At 35.4% G+C, this 25,332-nt stretch overlaps 1 protein-coding gene across 3 annotated transcripts in view; it reads left to right on the forward strand.

Annotated features, from left to right (window-relative positions):
• Positions 1 to 25,332, forward strand: part of LOC113062447 (hyccin) — a 32,613-nt gene that overhangs the window by 957 nt on the left and 6,324 nt on the right. For 2 of the 3 annotated variants that reach the window (XR_003278531.1, XM_026232298.1), the window contains exons 2-10: positions 16,265 to 16,345; positions 16,425 to 16,526; positions 18,139 to 18,318; positions 21,064 to 21,144; positions 21,220 to 21,335; positions 21,462 to 21,557; positions 22,855 to 22,971; positions 24,235 to 24,322; positions 24,659 to 24,818. Coding sequence is in view for 2 of the 3 variants with exons in the window: in XM_026232298.1 (XP_026088083.1) it covers positions 16,295 to 16,345; positions 16,425 to 16,526; positions 18,139 to 18,318; positions 21,064 to 21,144; positions 21,220 to 21,335; positions 21,462 to 21,557; positions 22,855 to 22,971; positions 24,235 to 24,322; positions 24,659 to 24,818 (991 nt within the window). In the remaining variant the exon portion in view is untranslated. Of the gene's footprint in view, positions 1 to 6,311; positions 6,394 to 16,264; positions 16,346 to 16,424; positions 16,527 to 18,138; positions 18,319 to 21,063; positions 21,145 to 21,219; positions 21,336 to 21,461; positions 21,558 to 22,854; positions 22,972 to 24,234; positions 24,323 to 24,658; positions 24,819 to 25,332 lie in introns of those variants that run through there. The other variant, XM_026232299.1, reaches the window with a different exon arrangement.

The raw sequence follows: 25,332 nt of genomic DNA on the forward strand, positions 1-25,332 counted from the left end.
GAGATTATAAAATAAAATGAGAGAATCCATTCATCAAGCGATAAGAGTCATGCACTGAGCAGAAATCCGCTCATTATCTGACAGTCGATTAGATGCGTGCAGATGTGGCTGGTGTCCTTCTGGCATGTGAAGAACACAGCTGTTCAGATGTTATTATGGCATGTGGAGTAGATATGAGCAGATCAACGTCAGTCATAGGTTTCAGAGACAGTTTTTTGTCTCTGCTTCAGATTGCATGACTATGGTTTGGTTATTGACAGTCTGATTCATATTGTGCACAAAAATAGGCTGGTTGGAATCACCGGATTTGGTCAGATTTGCGAGGTTTGTGTTGTTAAAGATGCTGAAAGGCATAGTAGCAAATAAGATAATATATTTACAATCGGAATTGCTTATTCTTATTTCTTTTCACATTTCTGTCAATGAAAAAGAGTTGATGTTTTTATCGCATCCCATCAGTAGTGAATATGAGGTTTTGTAAAATGAGCTGAAGTGATTCATTTCCATGAATCATTTCAAAAGAGGATCGATTCGAAACTCACAGATTTGTGTGCTTCATCACTCCAACATTTTCAAGATCGTCTCTGTGTGACATTTTTTGTGTATTAAAATGATTTAATGAGTGTAAACAATGTCATAAAGGCTGGGTTGACCGAATCGATTTCTTGGTCGTAATCTGTATTCATGTTGATGAACTGATATTGATCCTTAAATCCCAAGATCAGTCTTTTACTCTATGCTGTTGTTTCGAAACTTCACTAAACATTTGTAATGCACCTGCCGTCCAATAATCATAAACCGCATTGTGCTTCACTTTTGAAATCAAGCAAAGTCTGAGCTTTTAAAATCTGTCAATTTTATCACCAAATTCAAACCATAAATGTTGTTTTGAGAAACTGTATAACTTACTGAAGTCTATCACGTCTCTTGTAATCGCTTAAGCAGTGTTTCAACTGTGCAAAGATGACGATAAATGTCATGCAATGTTCAATTTACCTAAAAATCAAGATATTTTAATTGCTTATAACCGATACCGATATCAAAATATATTTCCTTTTTCAAACCAAGTCTCTCCTGTTAAAAATAACAGAAACACAAGTATCTTAATGTTATTTGTGTATTTTACTTATCAGTTTATTACCAGTTGGCCAACAGTGCCCCCTAAGTCAATAAAACCCTTTACCTTACGGGCAATACTCTTTTTAAGCCATTTCAAGCCTTTATCGGTTCCGATAATATAATCTATTCCTAATAAATATAATATTAAATGCATTAGTCACCTAGAAAACACTAACTCTAGAGAGCAGCATTTGCTAAATAATCACACTAGGCTATATCACATGTTAATTTATTTTTCTTTAACCTGTTAGTGATGTCTTGTTTTTTTTTAATAAGAGATTTATTCAATTATACATTACGTTTGATTACAGCCACTGTTTAAATGTATATATTTCAACAACAAATTAGAGTAGAAACGTAGTTCTGTATTAAAAACACTTATACGTGCAATGTTTGTAATGTTTGGATACATCTCAGTTTTTATTTGCATGCTGATAATATATCCAATAATCATAGAAATTGAATTGAATCATTTAGACTCCGTTGTTAATTTTAGACTTTATTATGACTGATTTTATAAAATTATCACCGGCTGACATATTGTAGTTTATAGCATTAGTTGAGAGATGTGCATGTAATGTGGCTAATATATGTCTGAATGAATCAAAATCAAATCAAAATCTTGTGAATCAGAATTGAATCGATTGGTGAAATCTGTGTCAATGGCAAGTGCAGTGTGGGAAATTCCTTTTACTTTTATATTTTGAGCTGGATGGCCCAGCCATAGTGTGAAATTATCTGCATTTATTACTCTGGATGGGTAGAAGTTCTTCTATTCGTTTGGTGTTGTTGAATTTTAATGTAAATTTTTCCATTGCCAGTGTATTTTTGTAAGATAAATTTTCAGATTAACCAACCCAAAGCTGTTTCCGAGATGAAATTAACTCTTTAACACGTCTGACCTTTAAGTGGCACCTTATTCACGATGCTTATTAACGTGTGAACGATGTGCGGTTTGCGCTGTGATGTTTTATTACTGTAGGATGTCCACTCTCTGCTCTACATGCATAACCCACAGGCAGTGCACTAATTTAAATCATTATGATACACTCTGAAGAGACAGGAGGTAGAGGCATGTAGACGTGATTGTAATTGTCACCGACAGCGTCTCCAGCGTCCTCGGGGTCCAGCGCTTTAGAGCCCGAACGCAGAGCTGTCATTAAGAATAAGAGCTTTAGAAGTCATTGCAGATTTGACAGCGTGCCCACGGCTCTGAGAAAAAGTGAGATCTGTGCTGGCTTCTTATCTGCAGCTTTATTAAAACTGAGATTTTTTTTTTCCTTCAAGTGCCACCAACAGCTCATGCACGCTTTAGTTAATAACTTTTCAGCTAAGTGGCTTAGAAATAATTGTTTTTCCTCTTCTAATTAAATGCACCCTGGGATCACAATTTCCATCTTACATTTTTTATTTTTACACTTTCCTCTGATTATGCTCAAACTTGGGTCAGTTAGACTTAAGAAAACGCTAGTCAAATACTGTTATAATGAAAAGCTTTCTGATATACTAAACTGTTTGTGTTTTATATGAATATTAATGTGCCAAATAGAAAGTGGACCTGTGTTTTCACAAGAGTTTTGCATATTTAAATGTAGAGGTGCTCCGATCACGATCGGCCGATCGTTATGCGTATCTCCTCAGTAAAGCCGGTTTTCTAATCAGTGGTTAATTCCATCAGGTGCGTGATTTCACATAGAGCAGCTGTTACTACACAGAGCCGTTGTTAATAGAGAAGATGCGCAAATCACGTTAATTTTCAGGGTTTATTGGCCCATCTTCTCAGTTAACAACGGCTCTGTGTAGTAACAGCTGCTCTATGTGAAATCACGCACCTGATGGAATTAACCGCTGATTAGAAAACCGGCTTTACTGACGAAATGCGCATTAACGATCGGCCGATCGTGATCGGAGCACCCCTATTTAAATGACACTTGTCATGAGTGTTGACACAATATCAGAATTTTGACTTCGATTTGATACCCGAGTAAAATATATACTGAACTAATACCAGGACAAAACATAACAACAGGAAAAGCAATTGAAAAATAGATGACCCACATGGAACTTAGTTTATCTATAAAAACAGATCTCTCACTTGACCAGTGTATGTATGTATGCCCTGCTTTTTAAACATTTCTCCCCCTTTAATAATTAAAAAGAACAATTAAATAATAATAATGATAATCACATGCCAGTGCCACCACAAAGGCCCATTGGCAAATTAGCTAAAATGATAATAACTTAGGAAATGGAAAGGAAATGACTTTATTTCATGATAGCTTTTTACATCACACTATAGTCACTTTTGTTTTTTTAAACAGGAAGTGAGTTTGTATTTTGGTAACACTCTGCAAATTGACTTAACAGTTTATCTTTGCGACAATTTCTTGTGAATATCATGTCAATTTGATAAGAGCAGCTCCTACTGGTCAAAAATGATCAATGTTTTGTTTTTTTACTTTGCTTGCTTTTCCTAAATACATCGCAAGGGTTAATTGTGCCATTGTGTTTGGCAACATTCAGCGATTACCTTAACTGTACCACAGCAATAAACATCCTTGTCCAATCTTTATCAAAATTGGTGCAGATCATCTTCAGACCCTTCCGCACTAAAATCACAAATTGGGTTTTTGGTGTTTGACACCATTCTCCAGAAACCTAGCAAACATTCAGGAAAAGATGGCACACAAGAAGTGAGTTTGTGTTTGGGCAACACTTTTGCATATTGGCACAACAATTTGTGTCTCTGCAACAATTTCTTGAGAATATCATGGAAACTCAATGACCTATTGGTCAGATTTTTTAATTTTCTTACTTTTCCTAGAATTACCCCCGGGGTGAATAATTGCATTATTCTTGGCAATATATAGCAATTACCAGACAACTTGGACAATTCCTTTTTCAGACAATTATATGTTTGCTTCCACAGTTTAGTTTTGTGTATTATTGCTTGATACAGTATTCATAAGTTTACTAACAGCAACAAAACACATGACGAAGAACATTGCAGAGTCGTTCTCTTGAACTGGAACCACTCACTGTGTGAAACAAAGGCCTATATGATGGTGTTTCCCAGTTTTAGAGGATGTCTTGTGTAATTAGTTTCTGCTTTTAAGCTAAATGAGCAAAAACTGGAAGTGAAACATTGTTTGCATTCCTGTGGCTCAGTGGTAGAGCATTGCGTAAGCAGTGCAAAGGTTGTGGGCATTACAAGGGAATGCACATACTGATAAGAAAAATATATAGCCTGAATCCACTTTAAGTCACTTTGGATGTAAGTGTCTGCCAAATGCTTGAATGTAAAATGTAAATGCGTTGCAGGATTGCTCACATCATGACGTAGCCCATGCCTTTACTCACATGCATTAGGAGTGGTGTTTTATGTGTTGATATGGCTTCTGTTGGGGATCTCATGATGTTCCTGACAGGACACATTTGTTCTGATGTTACTCAGACGGCTGCGTCGTGTGCAGGTTGCATAATTCTCTAAAAAGCATTTGGAGTCCAGTAGCATTAGCGTTTATAAAATGTGTGATTATATTTTTCTGCTCAAGGTGGATATTGTGCATCTGCCAGACTGAGTCTCTAACCATTCAGTTTCGAGTGAACTCTTTCTTTAAGGTGATCTGGGTTCGTTCAGGTTAGCTGAACTCGTTCTGCATTGGCACGACTGCTGCTCGTGCCCGGAGTAACCCGTTTCTCTCTTTGTCGGCTGTCCATTAGTGTGGTACTTTGTGTAAGTGGAATAAAAAGCTTTTCTGAATGGCAGTGAAGACAATCAATAACATTTTATCCTCCTGTTGATGTTTAAGATGAAGCAGCCTCACATGAACGACCATCACGACACATCTACACGAAAAACATTGCAGAGAGAGAGAGTAGACGACAGATGCATGAAGCGATGAAAGCAGTCCAATCGCACGCATTTGAGCTTAAAACAGAAATAGTCCAGGTGATGGCTCGCATGCATCACAGAAAGAAAGTTTCATTTAATGCTGTAGCTTGACGCTCCATAGTGTATGATGCATTTGAGAAAGCCAGTCATTTGGAGGCTTTCCGACTGCATGCAAAAATATGTTTTTTTTTTTTTGTTTTTTTTTGGTCTTGGTTTACTCCAGAAGTCAGGGTGCATGTAAGTGTCAGTTTGGAGGATCATTAATCCAATTTTTTAAGGACAGAGTTGTCCGTGTTTTGAGTTGTTTGAATTACGAAGTCATGTGTTTAGGCTCAGTATGACCGCTGAAAACAGATTAGACATGTTTTTTAATGATATATGGATGCTAAAGTGTTTTTATGGCGTATTCGACCAATATTACAGATATTTAAGTTATATTTATGTTATGATGCCTAAATTCACTTCTTTGTGTGTTTTAATTAATTTATACATAATAGTATAGTTTTATTTATTTATTTTTTTGTATTGTCCATCTATTTGGTACTGGACATAACATGAAAATAATTATTAACCATTTTATATATATATATATATATATATATATATATATATATATATATATATATATATATATATATATATATATATATATATATATATATATATATATATATAAATTGTTATATATTTTATTATTGTAATATACTATAATTCAAATTTTGTGTCATGTAAGATTTGTTAATATTTTTTAATTGTGTCTTCTGCTCACCAAGTCTGCATTCATTTGATAAAAAATGCTGTAAAATAGGGAAATATTATTGCAATTTAAAACAGCTGTCTTCTATGTGAATATCTGTTAAACTGTAATTTATTCCTGTGATGCTGCGCTGTATTTTCAGCATCATTACCTTACTAATTCAACCATGCAGCACCAAACTAGTCCTGTATCATGTGAAAGTCACGTATCTTCTGCAGCTCAAAGTGCGCTGATAGAAGCTGAGTTTCCTGCTATTAATGTGTAGGCGTGGAAGTGTTTATTGGGCTCTTCTGCGTCTGTGGATGTATTAAAAGCGTGTCCTCTGGGTTGTTTCGGGTCACGTCTCGTGTCAGATCCTGCTGGTTTCCCTCTCTGCGGTGGTGAAGTGTGTGTGTTTGTGTTAATCGTGTGTCATCAGTCACAGCAGATGGGGCAGTTTCCCTCACACCCCTCTTGAAAACCAACCTCCTGGGTTCTGATTGGTCCTTGTGCGGACTGGCACGCGCTCTGATTGGCTGACGGGTCTGTGAGGGTGGGCGGGGCTACCAAGGTTTGAAACAGGAAATGAAGAAGGGCTTGTGCCGCTCTGTGGGATACTCCTCTGTCATTCGGACTCTACACGGTAAGCACACTCAAAATACAACAGGAATAGTCAGGAATGTGAGTGTGTTAAGGTTTGAGTCGGTGTATGTGTGGAGGGGGGAGTCACACACACTCAACGGCAGACTGAAGTGTGTGTGCTGACTCGAGGGAGTGTGTGTGTGAGCTGTCTGGACGTCATTAAATAGTTGTGAAATAGTGCACTCCGATATAAGAGGTTTGAACCATATTAAACTATATTTGTTTGAAACTCACGAGGGGACGTGTTTAAGTTTGAAATGGCGGTCTGATGGCTTGTTAGATTTTCATAGTACAGCTGATTTTGTGGTACTGTTGTGGTAAAATGTGTTAAAAGGAGCTCATAGTACTGCGCTTAAGCTAATTCTCATCAGATCTTGTTTTGTGGGGTGGTTCTTGTCAGCCTTGAATCTGGACTCAAACTTAAGAGGTTTAAACCACATAAAAAAAGTGTATTTGTTTAATACTGTACCATAAATGTGTGGATGGAAACTGTTTGTGTCTGATAATCATATTAGATCTTATTAACTGATTCTGTGGTAAAATACTGGCAAAATGTGTTAAATTAAATTGTTAAAACTGCGTTTCTATTACTGAAGCAATGTATACTATTATGCAATTTGGTTTTATCACAAAATATAATTAGATTTTCTTCTGCCTCTTTAATTGAAGTCGTGTATGTATATACAAGTATGCCCAACTTTATCCGAAGTTTACAAAACACTCAAATAAAGTAGTAGATATAGCAAATCTCAACCGTTTGATTGCTTGTATCTTCGCAAAATCGAACTATATTATCATCCGCCTCTAATCTGCTAAATGCAAGTACAAGGCATACAGATATTAAGACATTATAAACATAAACATCATGCTTTTCTGTAAAGCTGCTTTGAAAACTGCTGTACATTTACATTTGGTTGATTAAATCATAGTCGGATTATTCTAATTATGTAATAAGTGAATAAAGGCTTGTGGATAACTTTGAATGCTGGGCGTTTTGTTCTGTGTTTGGGTTTGACTTGATCACGTGATTCTAAAGAAACCGGCTTTGCAAAAGTTAGTGCATGAGGCAATAATTCCTCCTTTTGATTGCTAAACTGTGGTTGGAGGTTTTTTTCTTTTCCTGAGAATGCTAAAGTGTTGCGAGTTCATGTGATTGAATCATCCTCTGTCAACATCTCGGCTGTCTCAGCGGACCGTTTCTGTTTTCTCGTTGTCTGCCTGAAGCGATTTGATCCAGACTGATTTGATTTGAGGTGTTCTGTGGTTTGTGTTTCTATGAAAAGGAAGATCCGCAGCTGGTCTGTTCAGAAATCTGGGTTGTGGCCGGCAGCTGATGGTGTTTTTAGATCTGGACATTTCAGTCTTAGACAGCGACGCTCATACATGCCAACAGAGCATCAAATTTTTCTGCATACTTTTTCCATTTAAAATTTTCTCCACTCCTTATTTAATAGTTAAATTAAAGTTAAATTAATTAAATTAATCAAAAAGAAGGTCTTATGAAATAAAACCATGAAACTTACACATCAACTTAATAAAAGTTTAACATGTTTAGGGCCCTATGAAATGTCACTTTTTTATTGTTACCAAATTCTGTGTTTTAGCATGTCTAATTATTTGAATGCATAAAACAATTTATAAATTTTTTCTTAAAGAAGCCTTGTTTTCTTTTCCCCTCAAAAATTTGTTGTGTATAAAAAATGTTCTGCTTATCAAATCAAGGCTTGAAACATTAATTTAATTTATCTTTTAATTACTGAAACTTAAGCAAACTTTTTTTTTTTTACTATTAAATTTAAACATGGAAGAATTGATTGATTATTCTATTATTAAATAATGTTTGTTTCATTTTAGTATTAGCCTAGTAGGCTATGTACATTCTACTGAAAAATAGTCATCAAATCAAACCAGACTTTTATTTTGACGTGTTGCCGTGAATACCTTTACAGTTCTGTGTATATCATATGACCTAGTTTTACTCAAATCAAATTGTCAGATGCTCATGAAGGCTATTTCAGAGCATTTCTGGAGATGTTGTTTACGTTCTCATTTAGTGAAACGACAGATGCTGAAATCACCGCGAGCGTCACGCATGCTTCAGTTTATGTGTAAATGAATAAATGAAACTTCGTGTCTGCACCATTCATTAACAGAGTCACGAAGAACTCATATTTAAACTGCACCTTAATAGTTACACATACTAGTCCATATCGTGATTTTATTTAGGTGTAATGACGCACTTTTGATTTAATTCATTCAGAAATTTTGAAATTCCGTGAACCAAGTTTTATATGCATTAATGCAAAATACAACTTGATGGATAATTTTGCAGTATAAAGATCATTTCAGTGGTCTAGTTAATTATATTATTGGTGTAACAATAAACTAATTTCACAATTTGATTTAATAAATGATACTAATGTCATGATACAATGCTTTAAACAAAGCCAAAAGTTAGAGTTATAATGTGATTTTTAAAAAAACAATTACATGGTTCTTATAGTAAACTAAAACCATAAAACAACATTGTTGTTTCTTGAAATAAATGTTAACTTAAATTAGAATAAAATAAAATATGAAAAACTTTATTTCCAAGGCAACATTTCTCATTCTAATTTAGTGTAGTTTAAAGTGCTAAAAAAATAAATAAATTAAAATATATTTTTAGTAAAAGCCTGAATTAAATATGTCTGAACTTTCATTTTCGGGTAAACCACAGAATTAAAATCGTCACTATCAGTGATGTGCTTCGTGGTCTTTTTTTTTTTTTGTTTATTGTTTTTTGTATTGAGACATTTTTGTATTATTATTAACATCAAAATAATTAATGCTTTTTTTATATTATTGTTTTGTGTGTGTGTGTGTGTGTGTGTATTTTGTGTATATATATATATATATATATATATATATATATATATATATATATATATATATATATATATATATATATATATATATATATATATAAAATTTAATATTTTTTTGTATTATTATTATTAACATTAAAATTAATTAATAATAAATCATTTAGTTTATATTAATACTTTTGTGTTATTTCTTCCTTCAATTTTCAACATGAAAGTCTTCTTACTGTTTACTTTAATATACTTTCATGGTCTCAACTATTATTATTTATTTTTTTTAATGCATTTTTCCATCAAAAGAAAATCTCTTCCTTCATCTCTGAAACAACTTTCCTCTACTGCTGATGTCATCAAGGCCTCTCATAGCCCCTCCCCCTCCATTGCCTTACAGCAGCTTCATGATCCAGTCAGCTGCAGACAGAGAAATCAACTCATTTTATTTCATTATATCAGGTTGCAGAAATAAAACCGGTCACCAGAGGTATTTCAGATTGACTTCAGCCTCTTTTAACATCTCACTCTGATGTTAATAAACCCTTACTACGGTAGCAGCTGTGCAGAAACGTCTAAAGTGCTGTGTAGGTTGCGTCTGTGGTGGCAGGTAGTGCTTTAGCGTCTGAAGGGAGTGTGAAGGACTCTCATTAACGTCTTCACAGTGAGCCGCAGCAGGGGTGCTGTATTCACCTCTCCGTGGGCTTTAATCAGACTCTCTGCAGTAATTCCAGGAGTCTGAAGCCTCTGAATCTCAGAACTGAGCTCTAATGATATGTTTGTCATGCTGCTGGAGCTAAAAAGCCTGTTGTTTTCATCAGAAGAGAAGTGAACGGTGGTGTCTGCTGCTGGAGATTGAATATTTACTGTTTCAATCATGGAGCAATCAGAGAAGGAGAGGTTTAGTGCTCACTTAATGGTCTGATTGAGATTTCGTTCTCTCCTGGAGCTTTGAGTATTCTGTACTATAGGATCCTATAAAATCGGTTTTAATTTTTTCCAAATATTCTGTGTTTCTAGTTCAAACTTTTCTGGATTCTGTTTTTAACGGATTAAATAAATTGTAATAATTTTAAGGGAAGGCTGATCAGTTGAATTCATAACTTTTTTTTAGAATGTAATAATTTATAAAAAATTTAACAATATGTTTTTTCCCCCTGTAAGTTTTAGATTTTCTAGATTGCATTTGTAATGGTTTAATAAAGTTTTAAAATAAAAAAGGAATGATTAATACATTTCATTCATTCTTTTTTTTAACACTTTATTAAATAAACAATAATACAATCATTTTACAATAATAGGGCCATACAAAATGTTTTTTGTTTTTTTCTGAAATTCTCTCTCTGTTTTGTTTTTCCTGGATTACATTTTTAATATTTTAATTAAATTGTAATAATCAAACAGAATGTCTAATCGCTTGAATTCATACAATTTTCATACAAATCCAGTTTATAAATGTATTTAAAATATATGAAATGTGTTTTATTTATTTTCAAAAAAATATTTTTCTGTATTCTGTGTTTTATGATTTCCTACAAATTTATTATCAAGTACAGTGGTAATCAAATGAGTGAATACAACTTTAATATTCTATTTTCTATTTCTTCTTATCTTCTATTTGTTTATTTAATCTTCTAAAATGTAATTCAATTTAGTTGGGATTTTTGTTGTTGTTGTTAGTGCTGCACGATAACGGTTTACTAGTAAAGCACGAGGAAAAAGTGTGCAATATTGTGTGATATTCCTTTAAAAATAATGTTTTAATAAACTGTTGTTATGAAATCATGAAAAGATCCTAAATTTTAACTTATTTTGCAGACTTTGTTTAAACTGCAGTCTTTTGCAGTTTCATATTCATAGACATAAGTCCATATCAAAATGTAATTAGTTGTACAGCCCTACTTTTGATTTATTAATTTTGTTAAATTCTGCATTAATCAGTAAATTCCATTGCCATTCCTGGATTCTGTTGGTGTTTTCTGCATTATTAAATCATAATAAATGAAGAATACTGTTCTGAATCTCTTGCTGATTTCCAGTAGTTCAGATGGTGTTCTGAGTCACTCAGATCCTATAAATATGCTCCATGACTTCTGGGCTCTTCTTCTGTATGTTAAGCTCTTGTCAGAGACTATTTTTGCTCAGGCTTTTGTGATGTGGAAGTGTTCAGGGATATTACAGCATGTGCTTTCTTTCTCAACCCTCGAGTTTAGTTTGGTGCGATATGAGGCTGTTTTAGCTGGAGAAATAAACAAATGCACGTTTTTAGTGTTGATATTCAAGGTTTTTTAGTCGTTAACGACAATAAACCATTTAAAAAGTCATTTCCTTCCTGTTAGAGCTTACAGTAGTCCATAGTACTTGTGCACTTTATTTTAACCAGGGCAGAACTATTAATGAAAATGCAATCTGAATCTACTTTGGCTTTAAATGAAATGTTGTGCTGCAGTTTAATTAATCAAATAGATGCATTGCATGTTTTGAAGTGAAGTGGGGCACTGTGTTCATTTACACATTTACATGTAGTTGTACTTTTTATTTTAATAGAAAAATAGCATTATGACAATAGTTTTATGTTTAGTTTAAGGAATAATAATAATAATAATAATAATAATAATAATAATAATAATAATAATAATAGCTTAAAATATTGTTATTTTATTATTCATATAAAATTCAAAATAATGTTTTAATAAACTGTTGTTGTTATGAGATCACGAAAAAAGCCCAAGATTTAATTTATTCATCTAAACTGAATTATAAGTTAAAGTTAAAATTATTATCTAATAAAAAAAATACTTGCATTATGAAAATAGTAATATTTTAGTTTTTATTTAATAATTATAATAATTTATTATTATTATTATTATTATTATTATTATTATTATTATTTTATCATTTATTAGTATTGATACATTTATACATCTTCGGCAAATTTATCAACCCTACATCCAAGCACAGCAAACTTTATCAGAAATCTGAATCACATTTCGTTCTTGTATCTGTGGTTGTGTGTTTTTAGGGTTATAAAGTGTTTTGATCAGATCTCTGAGGGTTTATTTTAGCTCTGGAGTCTGATGTTTGGTGGTTTTCTGGACTGAACCTGAGATGCATGTTTAATGTTTGCACACAGGGGCGTGTGGTTTGATGGATGCTGCTTCCTGTTTTCCTGTTGCGTGGTTAATTCAGCCGGTGGCATCTAGTTGACTTACTTAAAGTTGCTGTCGAGTTGTTCACTTATCTTGCCACATAGATGCAGCTGTTTACTAGGTTTTTCATTGATCATTTTATGTAAATAATCTTCAATTAGGCAGTCTGATTCAATAATGAGTCGAGAAAGACATCTGTCCTCTTAGTATTATTCAGTCTGCCTTTATTGACTCTTTTCATCCATTCATCCCTTCTTAAAATTCAATCATTCATCCATCACCTCTTTTTTGCCTCTTCACATTAGGGTTGGTCCGACAGACGATGCCATCATCATCAGCGATGTTTGATTGTAGACATCGCCCAACCCTACTTCAAATCCATCCATCCCTTTTGAACCATCCATCCATCCATCCTTCTTTGCCTCTTTTTGTCCGTCCATTCATCTCTTTTTTTGGCTCTTTTCATCAATACATTCATCTCTTTTTGCCTCTTTCCATCTATCGTCCATCCATCCTTTTTTGCCTCTCTTCATCCATCCATCCATCCATCCCTTTTGCCTCTTTTTATCCATCCATTCATCTATTCATCATCTCGTTTTTTTGCTTCTTTTCATCTATCCATCAATCCCTTTTCTGCCTTTCCATCATCCATTCACCTCTTTTTTGAGTCTTTACATCCATCCATCCATCCATCCATCCATCCATCTTTTCTGTCTTTTTGTCCATCCATCCATCCATCCTTCCATCCTTTTTTGCCTTTTTTCGTCCATGCATTCATCCTTTTTGCCTCTTTCCATCTACCATCCATCCATCCATCCATCACTGGCAAGACTTATAATTATGCAAATGATAAACTTTAGTGATGATGCAACACTGCTTTGGTGTCAGCTGTGCAGACCCGATGTGCTGATTTGAAGCCATTTGCACATTTGAGAGGGAAAGAGAGATAGCGCATACTATTTACGACTCAGTTTTCTAAATACTTTAAGTTATTTAATGAAGAAATATGAACTGTACCTCACCATTAGCATTATAATTATTTTACTCGTGCCAGACAGAGATTGAGTTGGTGTTGCTGCAAGTCGTGACAAACCTCTCACAGCTTGAGATCGCTTTGAGATCGGCCTTTTATAGAGACCTCTGATCAAACATCCCAAAGCCATTATTTGCTGATATCGATTGGTTACCGATCAGTCAGAGCACTCCTACTTTAACTCTTTCCATTCATGCATCCCTTTCACTCTCTGTTTCTTTCTTTCTTTTTCTCTCTCTCTCTCTCTCTCTCTCTCTCTCACTCACACTCACACACACTCACACACACACACACACACACACACACTCTCTCTCTCTCTCTCTTCTCTTCGTTTCCCATCTGCCAGCTTCTAGTCTGCATTAATCCTTTTGAATGTGGATTACAGTTCTGGGATCAGTCCTGTAACAGATATCGTCTTTCCAGCTCTACCAGGTCAAAGGTCACCCATATTAAAATTTCTCAAATGACTCGTCAGGTGATTAACGAGGGCTGTTGAATCCGCAGCATCAGCTGATTCTCCATCCAGAGCCGATTGTTTAAAATAGCTCTGAATCCGGCCTTTCGACCACCATAGATGGAAACCAGGGCAAAATCCCTTTCCTGAAGCGGAAAGCCGTCCCTGGCACTGGAATCTCTTAATCCAATCGCTCGTGTTCGGGATGAGACTCACGCAAGCTGTGCAACAGTTTATTAATCCATGAGTGAAAGTAGCGTTTCAGGCTAATCAATGCAGCCGTGAATGAAGGAGTGTTTACAGAGCCTCTCTCTTTCTTTCTCTCTGCTGTCGATTGCTTTCTGTGCTAATTGAATGGCTTTTGAGAGGCGCAGACTAATGGCGGTCAAGACGCTTTAGAGGTTTTAAAGAGACCCGAGTGACTCACGGTTAATAAATTTTAATGCATCCCTGATGAGTAAACGTATTAACTTTTTTCCACTGACCCCAAAAGCTTGAACAATAGTGTGTTTTGGAGTGTCGTCTTTCCTGTGACATTGAATCTTTTGCAACACACCACAAGAAAAATATGAGTTTTAGTCGGATTCACAAATAAATGAATCATTTGTGTTTGATTCTTTTAATGAGTCATTACTCCTGTGTTCTGGAGCTTCTGGTTTGAATCATTCTGATGAATCTTTTAGAAATATCCATTTAGATATTAAGCAAGTTTTGCTACTTAAAGTTGAATGTAATTAATTATAAGTGGCATTAAAAATGATGGGCAACAGTTATAGAAAAAAAACTGTTTATTTATTTAAATAATTTTAATTTTTTTATTGTAATTATTGTTTTTAAATAATTTAAATAATCGTTTATTTTTAATAATTTGTAATTTTAATTTAAATAATTTGTATTGTTTTTTATTTGAATTATTTAATGTATTTGTAACTTAAATTGAAATGTTTGTAACTGTTAAAATAAAAAATCGAAATAAAATGAAATAAAAATGTTTATTTTTAAAATTTTCAACATTTTAAAATGTTGTGATGTATAAAACAATATATATATTGATATTGTACATTTTTACGATATTCGATATATATCTCTGTGTTTGCATTTAAATAACAAAAAAACGTGATTTTCTTTTGTTCATTAAAAAACAACAACAAAAACTATTTAGATTAAATAGCTAATTTAAGCAGTTAAAAAAAAATCTAGTCCAAGTGATACCTTACCTTACTTTTTATTAAATGAACACATTTAGGCTTCTATGTAATTAATATACCTTTTTTTCATTTATCATATTTCCATAAGTTGTTTATCCTCGTTTAATTAACTAGTTAAAGTCTGTGTCTTTTTCAGAAGCTGGTTAACCAGTACAGTTATCTCCCGATTTAATTTGCGGGAAACCCTGGAGTAAAAACAGCATCTCTGTGTTTAATTTTGGCTTTACGCTATGTTTGTTAATCTGATTTTCCTCACCACATGCCAGAAGCTCTCACATCCTCATTTAGAGCAAGAGGTCAAAGGTTAAGCCATGTTTTCACTCACTCTGAATCTCTTAAGGCAGTTTCTGCTGCTGTGCCTTTAAGATATGTTAATGAGCTCTGTTACGATTGGCCAACGTTAGAGAGTTTCAGAATTCTAAATGTAGGCGGGGCATATGTTAATGAGCTCATAGTTGGTGGCTGTTTACACACTTTAGTTTTGATATCTTATGTTCCTAGTGCAACTGGTCAGTGTTGTTTTAGTATTATTTATGTACTATTATAGTACAATTTGTAAGATATTTGCAGTAAAATATCCAAAAACCACTATGTTAGTGTTATATATTTTGTCCAGCTGATTACTAACAATATCTCTAACTACTTATAAATCATGAGAAAATTCCCATTCTAAACATGGGGGCAGTGCCGTCGCCTGTCAATGACGTTAGTTATTGACTTTGTATGTAATATACTTGCGCAAATCGTTGAACTCGCGTTAAATCCATGATTTATCTTTCCGTTTCATTGATGACCGTCAGCGGTTGGGTAGAAGACAACAAATCCCATCATTCCACACTCCTCCTTAGCGTCATCAAACCACGCGATTGTTATTTTTTTGGTAGTGCGCCCTCTGGTGGCAGGTCCTACAACCTGTACCTCTAACGGTTGAGTTTTTTTGAGAGATTTTAGTTTTAGGTTTAGTAATTTTACTACTTCAACCATAACTTATTTATTTCTATTAGTTGCTCAGGCTTTATTTCAGTTTTAGAATATTATCACAATAGTTTGAAGACACGTTTACATACTGTACTACAAGTGCGGTTCTTTTATTTCTAAAAGCAATACAAATCTAGTTTCTGACTGACAGAGCCCTTGGAGAGTGTTTTATGTAATTGTATTTTGATGTTTCAGGCTGAGGTCTTCTGCAGCAGATGAGGGCAGATGTCGGCCATGGATCACGGCGTGGTGGAGGAGTGGCTGTCTGAGTTTAAGGTGCGTTCTCTTTCTTTTTGTCTCTCTCTCGTGATCACCTTCATGCTTCTCTGAGACTGTGTTTTCTTCTGTTTTTCAGACTCTTCCAGAGACGGCCGTCTCCAGCTACGCCGCCTCTCTGAAGGACAAGGGCTCTCTGGTTCCTGCGCTTTATAAAGTCATACGAGAGAATTACAGTGACGTAAGATGATCTCTGAAGAAAAAAAAAAAAAAAGCACCTAGAAGTCCTGAAATCAAAATATGGTTTCTTTCTCGACACGGACTTGAAAACAGCATGAGATCTTATTGTGCAGCAGCAGAAGACTGTTTGTTTGTCATCTTTCATCAGAATCTAATTACCTTCAGCACCTGATATCAGTTTTTCTGCTGATGCAATCAAGGCTGTTGTGATACGATATGAAATATTAACCAGTAATATCATAAACCAGTCAAATCCCGGTCTATATCAAGTTAAATGCTAGTATCATATTGAATTAAACCTGTCAGCTACCTGCCTGGACATTGGCTGGAAGACCTGCCAAGAGGGCATTGCAATAGTCCAGGCTGGACAGAACAAGAGCTTGAACAAGGAGTCGTGCAGCATGTTCTGAAAGAAAGGGCTTGATCTTCTTGAAGTTAAATAAAGCAAATCAGCAAGACCGGACAGTTTTAGCAATGTGGTCTGAGAAAGTCAGCTGATCATCAATCATAACTCCAAGGTTTCTGGCTGTTTTTTTATGGAGTTATGGTTGATGTGCCTAACTTAATGGTGAAATTGTGATGAAATGATGGGTTTGCTGGAACCACAAGTAGTTCTATCTTGGCTAGGTTGAGTTGAAAGTGATGGTCCATCATCCAGTAAGAAATGTCTTTTAGACAAGCTGAGATGCGAGCAGCTACCGTAGGAACAAAAGGATGGAATGAGAGGTAGAGTTGAGTGTCATCAGCATAGCAGTGGTATGAAAAGCCATGTTTCTGAATGACAGAACCTAATGATGCCATGTAGACCGTGAAGAGAAGTGGTCCAAGAACTGAGCCCTGAGGCACCCCATTAGTTAGATGTTGCGACTTGGACACCTCACCTCTCCAAGATACTTTGAAGGACCTATCTGATAGGTAAGACTCAAACCACTGAAGTGTGGTTCCTGAGATGCCCTTTGCCAGTAGGGTTGACAGGAGGATCTGGTGGTTAACCGTGTCAAAAGCAGCGGACAGATCAAACAAGGTAAGTATTGAAGATTTGAATTCCGGTCTTGCCAGTCTTGGGGCTTGGACAACTCAGAGCAAGGCAGTCTCAGTTGAATGTCCACTTCTGAAGCCAGATTGATTGCTGTAAAGGAGGTTGTTCTGTGTGAGAAAAACAGAAACTTGGTTGAACATGGCTTGTTCAAGTGTTTTTGCAATGAAAGGAAGAAGGGAAACTGGTCTGTAGTTCCCTAAAAGAGATGAGTTCAAGATCAAGTCTGCTTTATTGTCAATTTCCACATTTACAGTATATACATATAGAGAATCGAAACTGCGTTACTCTCAGACCCCGGTGCATACAGATAAAATTAACATTAAAGCCTAAAAATCTAGATCAAATATAAAATGTAGATACAACTACACAATAAGGGAATGTAAAAAAAAAAAAATGTTTGTGTTTATTTAAAAATAGATATATATAATGTATTATATTGAATAATCATATAAAATTAAATACTTTTTGGGCATTCATTTTGTTATTGTAAGATTCAGCTTTAGTCACTTTGTATTCTACTTGAGTAGATTTGTGTTTAGTTTAGTAAACCGCTGCTGTGTTTGTTTTTTCTCAGCTGCTGGAGCCGGTGTGTCATCAGTTGTTTGAATTTTACCGCAGCGGCGAGCCGCGTTTACAACGCTTTACTCTGCAGTTTCTGCCGGAGCTGGTGTGGAGTTACCTGTCAGTGACGGCGGCACGAGATCCTCACTGCAGCGGCTGCATCGAGGCGCTCCTGCTGGGCATCTACAACCTGGTGAGAGCCCTGTGGAACTACACACTTCACACGCTACACACTGAAATCAGGGATGTGACGATTAACCGCGAGCCGGTTAAAACTGAAATTTAAAATTGGTTGAGATACTAAACAAATCCCAATTTCATTTAGGGGTAGGAGTTTACAGGTGCTGGTCATATATATTAGAATATCATCAAAAAGTTGATTTATTGCACTAATTCCATTAATAAAGTGAAACTTGTATATTATATTCATTCATTACACACAGACTGATATATTTCAAATGTTTATTGCTTTTAATTTTGATTATTATATCTGAGAACTAAGGAAAATACCAAATTCAGTATTTTAGAAAATTAGAATATTGTGAAAAGGTTCAGTACCTTTTCAAGACCTGGTGCAACACCTGGTCAGATTTTTTAACTCCAAACACCTGCAAAGGCCTTTAAATGGTCTCTCAGTCTAGTTCTGTAGGCTACACAATCATGGGAAAGACTGCTGACTTGACTGTTGTCCAAAAGACGACCACTGACACCTTGCACAAGGAGGGCAAGACACAAAAGGTCATTGCAAAAGAGGCTGGCTGTTCACAGAGCTCTGAGTCCAAGCACATTAATAGAGAGACGAAGTGAAGGAAAAGATGTGGTCGAAAAAAAGTCTACAAGCAATAGGGATAACCGCACCCTGGAGAGGATTGTGAAACAAAACCCATTCAAAAATGTGGGGGAGATTCACAAAGAGTGGACTGCAGCTGGAGTCAGTGCTTCAAGAACCCAACTGAACATGCTCATAATTTAATTTGGCCAAGATTTCTAAAAATCCTTTCTTAAGTTATATTCTAATTTTCTGAGATACTGAATTTGGGATTTTCCTGTCAGTTATAATCATCAAAATTAAAATAAATAAACATTTGAAATATATCAGTCTATGTCTAACAAATGAATATAATATACAAGTTTCCCTTTTTAAACGGAATTAGTGAAATAAATAAACTTTTTGATGATATTTATTAACCTTCAGAAATCGGGTCAAAAATGGGTGTCAATGAAGGTCAGAAAGCAGCTTCCTCCGGCTCTTCCTGTGTACATCAGCCCTGGATTTTGCCTTGAGCAGGAAGTAATGTTTCTCAGCCGGCTGTGAGAAGGGAAGCTTTAGTGCTTAGCGATGTTGGTGGTCTTTCATGGGTTTACGCCCCGTGAAGTCGCCCTGAATAAGAGAGTAGGTCATCTGTCAGTCATCCTGACACCATCGGCTCTGAAACAGCGGGCGGCTCGTTTGTACAGAGTCATGTGACCCAGATCAGCTCTGTGGATTCAGCATGACTGTGGTGAAACGCGTTTCGACATCTCATCACAAACTTGTGACACTGTCATCATCGTTGCTGAGGAGAAGCGGAGCGCTGAACTTACACTGACTGAACTGCATTTCTGAGTAGCTCTGTTGTTTTTAAAGCTGCTTTTCCAGTAACAAGCACTTTTCCCATGTGAGTGAATGCTTCATCCTGGGTTTTTGTCATATTATACACGAGCACAGCTTTACAGCTCAGTGTCAAAATCCTTTATCCCTGGAACATGTTTTTTTTAGAGTGTGCAGGGTTTAACCCTTTGAGTAACTGTTTTGAATGCAAAGCGATTTTTTGTTGTTGTTGTTGCAAAAAAAATTTTTTTTAATATCTGTTGTAATTTACATTAAATGTTTTTTGGCTTGAAAATGGCCATAGAAGATGGCATGGTGGTGATAAACAGCTAGGTATATTACTATTTAAATTTGCAAACATGCATAAATAAATAAATATATGTATAAATATTTTAGTGGGAAATGTTTTCGGGGGAAAGAAATTCTATAAATAAGTATATTAAATTTCATAAATAATGTTTGAGGGTAAGTGTTTTTGATTCAATAATTTATAATATAATTTTTTTTTCTTTACCAAAACCTTCAGACAGTTTTGTTGTTGTTGTTTTTGTGTGTTTGTTTTTTTAGTGATCAAATATTTTTCATAATATCTTTTAAAATAATCATTACATATTATTAATATATGTTACATATATATATATTGTATTTTTAGTAATATATTTATTTTGAAAATAATTCAAAAGATATTTATGCTTTTAGAAATTTAGATAATCATGGATTTTTCTGTATATGTGTGTGTGTGTGTGTGTGTGTGTGTGTGTATAAATTATATAATAGTGGAAATCTTATCTATAAATAAGTATAAAAATTATATAAACATACATAAAAATAAATTATATAGTTTTTGTAATATTGATATATTTAAAGTTTTATATTTATTTACATTTATTATTTATTAAAATTATATAGAAATAATATTTATATTAAATTTGTTATAAATATTTTAAATGAATGATGACATTTTGGCGAGAGGCTGACATACAGTTTTTTTTTTTTAAATCTCTGCATTATTTTACAAGATTACATTTAATTTAAACTAAATGAACACTTTGGGCAACAACATGTTTGTTTCTCCAGTCTCACTTCCGGACAAAGCTTTTGTTTTCTCTGTGAATGGCACAAAATGAAATCGAGTGCAAAGGAAACCCATTAGATGTGTAACTGATGCTGTATCTGGTTGCTTTCATCATTCTGCCAAAGCGAGTGATGGGAAATTATTATTTCTTTAGTTCATTTTAATGCAATCCTGTGGATTATTGTTTCCGGGCAAGCTTTATTGCTGTTCTTCATCAACAGCACACACACAAAAAAAAAACGTAAATGCCTGTTCCTCTCTCTCTCTCTCAGGAAATCGTCGATAAAGATGGCCAGAGTAAAGTCCTGTCCTTCACCATCCCTTCCTTATCGAAGCCATCGATTTATCACGAGGTGAGTGCGTTTATCACGAGGTGTGTTTGTCTTTCTGCATCTGTCCTGACTGTCTTCTCTCTGTCCCGCCTCCAGCCGTCTTCCATTGGCTCTCTGGCCTTGACAGAAGGAGCCTTAGCCAATCACGGTCTGAGTCGTGTGGTGTACAGCGGCCCCCACCTGCAGCGCGAGACCTTCACCGCGCAGAACAGGTGCACATCAAATATTCATGCCTTTATTTTAGCCATCAATATTTAATCAGCAAACGAGTGCTGAGTGGGGATTGATGCTGTGTTTTCGGCTCTAATCTGATGATGCTGATGGTGTGTGTGTTGCAGGTTTGAAGTGCTGACGTTTCTGCTGCTGTGTTATAATGCAGCTCTGAGCTACGTGAGCATCTCGTCTCTGCAGTCTCTGTGTCAGCTCAGCTCCAGGTTCGACATGCGACACTCTGACATACACTTTCTGTTCCCTAAAACCTTCTGCAATCAGGATCGAGAGGCAGAAGTGTTCAAATGTTTGAGCACCAACGTTTTGTATGATCAAGATTATGTGATACACTGCTTTAATTGCTTGTTCGCTTTAACAAGCATATAATCTTGCGCTCGTCTCCTGTCTCTTGTAGTGTGTCGATGTCTAGTTTCAGTCCAAACCTACTCACTTAGACTGATGTATATCAGCCAGGGCAATAATTTGGCTGATATTTGGCTTTTTAGAGATTATCAGGACAGGCCAGTCCCCATTTAACTGATTAAAAGAAGTGAATCCCTTTTGTATTAGTTCCCAAATTATATATATATATATATACACACTATTCGTTTATTATTCATTCTTAGATATTGAAGTTTTTTAAATCAATTTATTTTAAATACCGTTTTATTTATCTATGTATTAATGTATTTAAATACATTTTTATTAAAAGAAAATTTTTAAATAACTTGAAATACTTTATTTATTAACCTATTTATTTAAATGTATTTAAAAAAATTGTTCATATCAATTTATTTAAATGCATTTTATTTATCTACGTATTCATTTATAAAAGAAAAAAACAATTTTTAAATCAGTTTAAATAATTTTTATTTAAATAAATTTATTTACTAATTAATTTCTTGTTTATCAGTTTACTTAAATCTGTTTCTAAACTAAATTTAAAATGATTAATGTTATATTTTTATAAAAAATTTATTTAAGTACATTTTTATTTATTTATGCATTCATTTATTTTTATTTTATTTTTGTGTTTATTTAAAACTATTTATTTATTTATTTATTTATTATCCATCACCGAGTGTTGGTTGGTAAATGTATAAATAAATAAATAATATTAATTAGTTTATTATAATGCATTATTTTGTAAATAATTTTTTTCTTTCTGTAAAATTATTATTTATTATAAATTTTCAGTTTGTGAATAAATGTAAAGTAAAATAGTTTAATTTCACCGAGTTTGTGTACAGTTCATGTACAATTATGCACATTAATATATCATCAGCACGATTTCGACAACCCTCTCCATACTCCTAGATCTTGCTCTTTTGGTTGGTCACATGACTGATGACTCAACCAATCAGCTGACGTTTACAGCTGAGTGAGCAAAGATCATTCCCTCGACTGCAGGTCAAAGGTCAAAGCTACACATAGTGATGAATTTAAACCAGTGGACGACCATCGTGGACTGTGATTGATCATAACGGAGTTAGTGTTGACAGTGTTTCCTTCTGTTTTCAGGGTGTGTATCTGTGGTTATCCTCGGCAGCAGGTGCGCCGCTATAAAGGCATCAGCTCGAGGCTCATGGTCACCTCAGAGTTCCTCGTTCAGCTCATCACCGGCATTCATTTCGCTCTGTGAGTCTTTCGAATCAAACACTGCCAGTCCAAACAAACCAGTTATCAGATGGGGGCGTGGCCTGGAGTCTAAACATGCCCCGCCCACATCATTACATCACTCACACGTTTCTTTCATACTTCTGTAGCGTGACTATTCTGGTCAAAGTGAAACTAGGTACATAGCTGTTTACAAAAGCAATAGATGATTATAAATTAATTTTTCTGCTCAATCATTTTGTTTCAAGCTTGTATACCTTGTTTTTTAATCTATTATTAATATGATTATTATTATTATTAATTATTTAACATACACAAAAGTATCTTTTTTTGAAGGATCTTGTCGGATAAAAATATAATGTAAGAATTTTTTTATTATTTATAATTTTTTTTGTCATTCTGAGATGATCTGGCAATAATCATCTCCATTTTGCTGATTAAAAATAATCAGATAAATAATAATTATGTGTTCCGTGAATAACACGATATGAGTTTGGATTGACAGGAGGCGGAGTCAATTATGACTGAAATGATATTAACAGGCAAACTGTCTCTTCACTCTGTGTGTGTGTGTGTGTGTGTGTGTGTGTGTGCTCTGTCTCTGTGACTGTGTGTGTGTGTGTCTGTCTCTCTGTGTGTGTGTGTGTTTGTGTGTCTGTCTCTGTGACTGTGTGTGTGTGTGCTCTGTACCTCTCTCTCTCTCTGTGTGTGTGTGTGTGTGTGTGTCTGTCTCTCTGTGTGTGTGTGTGTGTGTGTCTGTATCTCTGTTTCTATGTCTGTGTGTGTGTGTGTGTGTCTCTCTGTGTCTATGTCTCTGTGTCTCTCTGTTTGTGTGTGTGTGTGTGTGTGTGTGTGTGTGTGTGTGTCTGTGTCTGTGTGTGTGTGTGTGTGTCTCTGTCTCTGTGTCGCTCTCTCTCTTTGTGTGTGTGTGTGTGTGTGTCTCTGTGTCTCTCTCTCTCTCTCTCTGTGTGTGTGTGTGTGTCTATGTCTCTGTGTCTCTCTCTCTCTCTCTCTCTCTCTTTCTGTGTGTGTGTCTCTGTCTCTGTGTCGCTCTCTCTCTCTCTTTGTGTGTGTGTGTGTGTGTGTGTCTCTGTGTCTCTCTCTCTCTCTCTCTGTGTGTGTGTGTGTGTCTATGTCTCTGTGTCTCTCTCTCTCTCTCTCTCTTTCTGTGTGTGTGTCTATGTCTCTGTGTCTCTCTCTCTCTCTCTCTTTCTGTGTGTGTGTGTCTCTATGTCTCTGTGTCTCCCTCTCTCTCTCTGTGTGTGTGTGTGTGTGTGTGTGCAGGTGTAACGGTGAGCTGGAGCTGGGTTCGAGGGCTCTGGATGATGTGTTGTACCGAGCGCAGCTGGAGCTCTTCCCCGAGGCGCTGCTGGTGTGTGTTCATGCTCAGGCTTCAGCACAGATTACACTGATCCAGAGAAAGCCTCGTGATTACCAGCGTTTCTCAGATTGACTGACACTGATCCTGTCAGAATGAGCGACTGTGGCACTGTGACACAAACACAAGCCACAGAGCCACAATCAGCTGTGCTTAGAGTAACACAGTTATAACATATAATATAACAGTTGTAACATATGTCTGTGTGTAAGAAATGACCACGTAACACAGTTTATATGTAATCTAGAAAGATGCATTGAATGCTTCTAGCACTGTAAAAACCAAGCAGAAGATTTCTCAGCTCCGTCTTAAAGTCTGACTCTCGCTCAGGTTGGAAACGCCATCAAGTCGTCTCTCCACGGCGCGTCTCTGAAGGCCAATAAAGAGGGAGCCCGCTCCATCCAGGTGGAGATCACCCCCACGGCCCCCCGAATCTCCCGCAACGCCGTCACCAGCCTCTCCATCCGCGGACACCGCTGGAAACGCCACGGTGAGGAGACGCTTGCACGGTGAAGCACAGGATTCCTGCTCTGTGTGCTCCGGAGCCTTCACCCTCGGACTAATTAGCGCTCACTCGTTTCAGACGTAATGAAGGGTTTCTGTTCGTCAGCCGTAATTAAGCAGCAAACGCACTCATTAGCGGGGATCTCTGAGGCTCATCTCACTAACCGGTGTGAAGCATTTGTGTTAGACGCCTTGAATCATGCGGCTTCTTTCGTGAGAAAGTAGATCAGAGCTAACCGTTTTAGGATATTAGATTTAATTTTGTTTGTGTTTTATAATATAAAGTGGATGTTAATTTGGATTTACATTTATTCATAGTATTAAAAAACAGTATAATATTTTAATATTTTTTTAAATATTTTATATATTTATTAATAATAATAATAATAATGTAATTGAATTATAATATTTTGTAATAATAGTTGTATGATAAACGTTATTAAAACCTAGTTCTAGCTATAATATAATAACCTAACATTAATATATAATAATTATATTTT

Source organism: Carassius auratus, chromosome 44 (genome assembly GCF_003368295.1).
Source record: "Carassius auratus strain Wakin chromosome 44, ASM336829v1, whole genome shotgun sequence".
Classification (NCBI taxonomy): domain Eukaryota; kingdom Metazoa; phylum Chordata; class Actinopteri; order Cypriniformes; family Cyprinidae; genus Carassius; species Carassius auratus.